General features: G+C 42.3%; 1 protein-coding gene across 1 annotated transcript in view; it reads right to left on the bottom strand.

Annotated features, from left to right (window-relative positions):
• PLEKHM3 (pleckstrin homology domain containing M3) overlaps nt 1-7,442 on the bottom strand; it is a 184,186-nt gene that overhangs the window by 76,271 nt on the left and 100,473 nt on the right. Inside the window, exon 6 of the mRNA XM_007463653.1 lies at nt 6,357-6,420. Within this exon, the coding sequence (XP_007463715.1) occupies nt 6,357-6,420 (64 nt within the window). The remainder of the gene's footprint in view (nt 1-6,356; nt 6,421-7,442) is intronic.

Genomic DNA, 7,442 nt, shown 5'->3' with positions numbered 1-7,442 from the left:
TTTTTTTTTGCGGTACGCGGGCCTCTCACTTGTTGTGGCCTCTCCCGTTGCGGAGCACAGGCTCCGGACGCGCAGGCCCAGCGGCCATGGCTCACGGGCCCAGCCACTCTGCGGCATGTGGGATCTTCCCGGACCGGGGCACGAACCCATGTCCCCGGCATCGGCAGGAGGACTCTCAACCACTGCGCCACCAGGGAAGCCCCATCTCCCTCTTTTTTAAATTAAAAAAATTTTTTTTTTCATTGGGGTATAGCTGTTTTACAATGTTGTGTTAGTTTCTACTGTACGGCGAAGTGGAGTTCCCTGTGCTACACAGCAGGTTCTCATTAGTTATCTATTTTATACATATTAGCATATATATGTCAATTCCAGCATTACTAATATCATTTTGTTTAGGGGCTTATGTTAAATTAATTCGTTTGCTTTTCTTTTAAAGGAAGAGAGTGCGAATGAGTTCAGGATAGTGTATGTATGTGTGTGTATTTATCCATCCATCCATTGATTCATTGAACATTTACATGCCCAGTTGCTTAGTATAAATGTTCATTGCTTTAGCATAAAACAGACAATTCAGCCTGTTCTAGGCCCCTCTAGAAAGGCAGTATGCATCTGATTTACTCCTCGCTTTTCAAGGCTCTTGAGGGCTATGGGTCCTCTCCCCTGGCACCCTTCCCACTTCACATCTCTTAGTAAGTACTCCAAATTTCAGACTCCTCCATCATTTTTTCATAATTAAAACTTATCTATTGAAATCTATCTCCCCTCAGTTGATTATCCTGTGCTTTCAACTTATTAATAAGACAAAAGAATTTGCGCCAAAATAATAATTTACTCTTCTCAGGTAGTATACAGGCATACCTCAGACATACTGTGGGTTCAGCTCCAGAGCACTGAGATAAAGCAAATATCACCATAAAGCGAGTCATATGAATTTTTGGTTTCCCAGTACATATGAAAGTCGTTTACACTGTACTGCAGTCTATTAAGTGTACAAGCATTATGTCTAAAAAAAAAGTACATGCCTTGGGCTTCCCTGGTGGCACAGTGGTTGAGAGTCCGCCTGCCGATGCAGGGGACGAGGATTCGTGCCCCGGTCCGGGAAGATCCCACATGCCGCGGAGCGGCTCGGCCCGTGAGCCATGGCCGCTGAGCCTGCGCGTCCGGAGCCTGTGCTCCGCAACGGGAGAGGCCACAACAGTGAGAAGCCCGCGTACCGCAAAAACAAACAAACAAACAAAAAGTACATGCCTTAATTAAAAAATACTTTATTTCTAAAAGCTGCTGACCATTATCTGACAACGCAGCGTTGCCACGAACCTTCAATAGGTGAAAAACACAATATCTGCAAAGTGCAAAAAAGTGCAATAAAATGAGGTATGCCTCGGTTTCATATTAACTAGAATCGAATTGCCTTAACCTGGAGGCAGGGGCTAGTTTGAAAACTCAGGGCCCAGGGAAGGTGAACAATGGGGAAGCCAGCTCCTGAGATGGTCCCACAAGAGGTGTGTGTGTGTTGGTAGGTGAGGTGGTGAGCGGTGGAGGGAGCGGGTGAGGAGGGGGCCACCCTAACCCACCGCCCCACCCCTGGGATCATCCAGTACCCTTTCTCACGGATTGGGTACAAATAGAATCATTCACTGCTTAACTTACATACGTCCCAAAGGTGAGTAACACCAGAAGAGTTAGTCATTTATAGACATTTTAGGTTTTTGTCACAAGAGCATAGGTAGCCACAATTTAGAAGTCAAGTCTGACCGTTCCTTTCAGCAAGTAGAAGGAACTTCAGAAGAAGCCTCCTATCACTTACACGGTCCAAGGAATGACACAGTAAACCATGGCTCTGATTTGCTCCTTAATAGCAACCAGGATCTCTTGAACGCTAACTCACATACACTAATGTATTCTGCTGATAAAATGTGGGACGTTCTTGTCAGTGTTAAAAGAGCCAAAGGGATCTGAGTAAGGAGAAGGTTTGTCGCACACTTAACAGGGAAAGGGGAGAACCAAATACAAAAAGCTAACGCATTGAGGGTTACGGTATTGTTTCTGCTGTCCCACTGGAGCATATCTTTTTATTGTATTCCTGTTGTAAAGTCTTCCCTTGAATTTCTGATAATTTCAGCTGGGTAGTCTGAAAATAACGAAACATAAATTCGATTCTACTTTCCCTTCTCAAAGTATCCAAGTGGGAAAAAAGCTCTTAAAAAGCAGCCCCATTTCCCCATTAAAAACACACACCAACACTAGTCCATTCATTCACATATGCTTAGCCATTGCCTGCCAAATCCTTTCTGAGGAATTGTTCTATCATTTTAGAACACCACCATGCATTCAAACCTCCTGAAAGTTTGTTTATAAGATTTTACTTTTAAAAAACCGGTATATTCTGTCAGATTTACATTCAAAGAGCATAGGTTGAATGTTCTTCTAACAATATCTACTTTGCTGAACAGAAGTTCATCTGAAATTCCAAACTTAAATGAATAACTCAAATGGGTGTGCCCTCCTCAACCCCCCACCCAGATCCCGGGATTTGGAGAGTCTCTGCCCCCATCTTCTTTGCCCTTCCTTGGTCCTGCTACTAGGACAGGAGAAGTATTGATACTTGCTCTGTCTTACATGTTAAAATGCCGCCACTGATTAGGTAATGACTATGTGGGGGTCGACTACTACCTTTGCCTGTGCTAGGAAAACCCAGTGAGCAACTTATTTACTGGTGAAATAAAAAGACAGTTAGGGGGCTTTCCTGGGGGCGCAGTGGTTAAGAATCCGCCTGCCAATGCAGGGGACACGGGTTCGAGCCCTGGTCCGGGAAGATCCCACATGCCGCGGAGCAACTAAGCCTGTGTGCCACAACTACTGAGCCTACACTCTAGAGCCCGCGAGCCACAACTACTGAGCCCATGAGCCACAACTACTGAAGCCCGCACGCCTAGAGCCTGTGCTCCACAACAAGAGAAGCCACTGCAATGAGAAGCCCCTGCAGCGCAACGAAGAGTAGCCCCCGCTCGCGGCAACTAGAGAAAGACCACATGCAGCAACGAAGACCTAACACAGCCGAAAGAAAAAAAGACAATTAGGGACTCTGCACTGGCATAAGCTACAAATGTTGCCAATAACTGGCAACGCTGAGCGCTCACTGGCCAGTGGGCAGGTGACTACAGCTCCCAGAACACCTAGAGGGAGTCCCCTTTGCTAAGCAGTGTCAGTGAGTGCTATTTATTTCCCAGGTCCAAGAGTACAGAAGTAGAGAGAGTGCATGCAAAGAGGCCAGTGAATTCAAATACTAAGAAGAGGAGAAAAAACTGTCTTGAATGTCATTTCAGAGGCATTAAGGGAGTTTGAAATCTTCTGCCAATTTGTTGAATTAAGTCTACCTGCTAAAACTTTTGGGATTGTTACTTATAAAAATTAAATTTTTACCTTTTTTTTCTTTCTGGAGAGGAAGATATCTACATTTTGTTTTTTAAATAAAAGCTAATGGGAAAATTCAAATTCACTTGAGAGAAACTTGTAGAAAGGAATCTAGGCCTTTAGGAAGGATATTTATATTGCCATTATTTGAGATTAATTCTTCAGTTACTTGGTTGAGTTTCTTCCTCTTCCCTGCAAAAGTTATAAACTGAAATTCATTCTGCTATAGTTATTTCATATGATAGAAGAGATGCTTTTATAGAGACCTTTATTTTAGGAGCGAGGATGGGAATCAAATGGGAGAAATAACTTGCTCTAAAACTCCTGAAGCTGACTTGAAACAGGGTGACGTAGAACCCAGACAGAGGCTGAAATGGTACAGGCCGAGCTGGGGCTGGGAGCTGGGTCAGTCAGGCTGGGTTTCCTGCTACCCCTGACACGCTCTGTCACAAAGCAATAGTATTTTTTCCCCCTTCTTGTGTTACCTTTTCTTACCTATTTGCAAGAACAGTTCCGATCCAGAAAACACGCCAGAAATTTACTCTGAAACCAAGGGAAGACGGGGCGGAGGTGCCCTTCAGTACTGATAGCCTAGATGTAGGCAGATCAAAAGCTAAATCCAATTTAACCCACCTCAGGCAGAAAAAAATAATTGAATTAAACTTCCTCTAAATATGATAGGTTTGGGGATCTTAAATCCAGGCACAAAGAACCAGGTTAGAGTGAACTGTGGAGTAAATGGATGAAGGGAGCTCTGGTTGCCCCCGCCCACAGGGAGTTTGATAAGCTGTTGATTGCCTCTATCTCTTTACTATGGAGGCTGAAAACTGATTAAGCTGCTTATGGGGCTCCGAGGCTAACGGCCCACCAAGAATACTGGTGCCACTGATTTAGGTAAGCTGCTTGGCATGTATGGTTTGATTATTACAATGGGGAAAAAAAAAGAAAAGAAAAAAAGCAGGGTATAGGAAAGCTTTAAAAAAGAAGGCTTTATTATGCCAAATAGATACACTATTTTGACTATTCCTAAAAGGAATATGGAATTACTGATTCTTTCTCTTCATCTGGTATCAAAACTCATTTTTGAAAGGCTTCCTCAAAAAGTACTCACTTTGGGGCCCACCCATTCTATTTTAAACCACCTTTACAAGAAGATGTCACTGGTGCCTTTAAACATACTTCCCCAGTGATAAGAGTCTCGGTCCTCAGACACTAAGATCAGGTAGAGTCCTAGAAAATATATAAATGTAAACTGGGTCTGTATCCGATTCTTCCCCTTGAACACCACTGGGCAATCACAATTAAAACTGTATCTCTTTCCACTCCAGCCAGCAGATCACTGGTGCCTGATTACGTAGTAAAGGACAGCAGGACTGAAGGAGGGGAAGGAGCTGATATGTGCAAATAGGTTTCAACTGGATGTACAAGTGGAAATTAAAACCCTAGTGTTCTCTCATCCTCTCCAACTAAAATGCTCTAAAACTATTTCTACCTTTTAAAACAACCTGCCCACTTCTGGTGGGATAAAGAGAACACAAAACTCTCAGTTTAAATTACTTTTCAAGGTTTTACTTATTTTTTAAGTCTTGAAAAATGAGTGAAGGATCTGAACACAGATTAAGTTGACCTCATTTCTTCTGGACAAAACAGCAAGAAACAAAAGAACCGAATCACAGCAGTTTGAGACGTTCTGAAAGTTGTCACAATTTTTTTTTTTTTGGTCATTGACTCTTGAAAGAATCCACAATATATGGAAAAGAAAGCAATGCTTTCATGTAGTGTCTGAAAGCTTCTTAGGGAGTGAGCTGTTGATTTAAATGATTAACCAAAGCTTAACATATTCAGAATTTTGGGTTGAACAGACAAAATGTTGGTTTTCTTTCCGGCTGCTAACCTGGTCAGTCATTAAAAGGAGATACGTACACAAATAAGAGTATAAGAAGATGATTTTGACTCTTACATGCTCTGTTGTGTTCTACTAAAATTTAGTGTCATCCAACTGTTTGATGTGAGCACAAGTCAAAGAGTTTAATATATTCATTGCCTTTTATGTCTTTTTTTTCCCTTGTACAACTTTTTTTGTTGATATAATTCACATACCATAAAATTCACTCTTTTAAAGTATACAATTCACTGGCTGCTTTTAGTATAGTTTCAAAGTTGTGCAACCATCACCACTAATTCCAGAACATCTTCATCAGCCCCAAAGGAAACTGCACACCATTAGCAGCCACTCCTCACCCCCGGCTCTCCCCAGGCCCTGGCAACCACTCACCTACTTTGTCTCTATGGATTGGCCTATTTGGGACATCCTAAGAGAAGTCCACATAAAAAAAAGAATCATGAAATAGGTATTTGTTTCTGTCTGGCTTCTTTCAACGTGCTGTTCTCAAGGTTCATCCGTGCTGTAGCGTGTATCAGCACTTCACTCCTTTTTTATGGCTGAATACTATTCCATTGCGTGGCTATACAACATTTTGTTTATTCATTCATCAGCTGATGAACATTTGGGTTGTTGCCACTCTTTAGCTATTATGAATAATGCTGCTTTGAACATTCCTGTACAAGTTTTTATGTGGACATATGTTTTCAACCCTCTAGGGTATATGCCTAGCAGTGGAATTGCCGGGTCACACGGTAACTCTACGTTTAACTTTTTGAGGGGCTGCCAAACTATTTCCCTAAGTGGCCGCACCACTTTCCATTCCCAGCAGCGTATGGGAGCTCCAGTTTCTCTATATCCTTGCCAGCATTTCTTATTGTCCTAGAATATCTTTTTATACTAAGTTTTCTTTTCTCATTCTGAACAGAAAATAATTGATTATTAGGGCTTGTGAATAAAACTACTCCAATCATGGCAGAATTCAGTGCCAAAGCCATAATCAACAAAAACATTTTCCCAGGGAGAAAACAGAAATGAAATGGCCCCTCTAAGTGCTTACCTGCTGCAGATCAGCGAGGGAATACAGGTGGATCTGTTGAAGGAGGTATTCTCTGGGGAAAATTCTGAAAACGGACAGAAACACATAAATTGTGGTGCTGCCACAAAACACACTTTTTCTGAGAAGTTTCCAAGTCTCATTCAAGAATCCCTTTCCACCTAATACTCTTCCTCCCCACATCCTCTGAGAAACCTGTAATAATACCTTTTTCCAGATACTTTTCTTTCTAACACAAATACCAAAAACGGAGTAAGGGTGTGATCTCTGATTTCTGATGTAGTCCAAGGTGCTAGGAGCACAGTGCAATGGTCCAGGCCTGAGGACCAGAGTGCCAGGTTTCTTGTACCAGCTGCTTCCCTAACAAGCTGTGTCATCTCAGGGAAGTCTTAAAACCCACCTAGCTTCAGATCCTTCATTGGTTAATGAAGGTGACTGAACTTGGTGTCTTTAATCTCTTTCCAGCTCTATTAGTCTATGTCTAGATGAATAGATTTTAGAGTTGAGAAAATCAGTTGGAGGGGCAACCTGTGTGTCTTTGCCTAGAGGCTCCTACGGCTTTCATTAAGGGAGATGGCAGTGCCAAACACCACTTAGTGAGCTATCCTCTTACGTGCACAGTGACGAGTTTTGGAACCTAGGTACAGATGGGAATAATGGGACAAAATATTTCAAATTGAGACTCCCTGACAAAGTCCAGTATCTTTGGTTACTGTCAATTCATAGCATCTGGATAAATGACGGTGATTGAACAGGAAGTCAGTTAGGGACAAGCAAACAGGTACCAAAGCATAGATGGTCAGAAAACACCACACACACACACACACACACACACACACACACACACATACACACACACACACACGTATACACAAAACAAAACTCATGGTGCTAGCATTTTCTCTCTGTCTTAGGATACAAGAAAATTGCATAGTACCACCTAAATGAAAGAAGCCACCATCTCAATTAACATTTATGACTATCTGCTACACGCCAAGCACTGTGCCAGGCACTAGGAATTATGAATTATGAATGAGACAGTCACAGTACCTGAGCATATCAGAGCATATCAAGGAGAATAAAGTCAAG

This window comes from Lipotes vexillifer, unplaced genomic scaffold (assembly GCF_000442215.2).
Source record: "Lipotes vexillifer unplaced genomic scaffold, Lipotes_vexillifer_v1.1 scaffold678, whole genome shotgun sequence".
NCBI lineage: Eukaryota > Metazoa > Chordata > Mammalia > Artiodactyla > Lipotidae > Lipotes > Lipotes vexillifer.
This window is presented reverse-complemented; position numbering and strand designations above follow the sequence as displayed.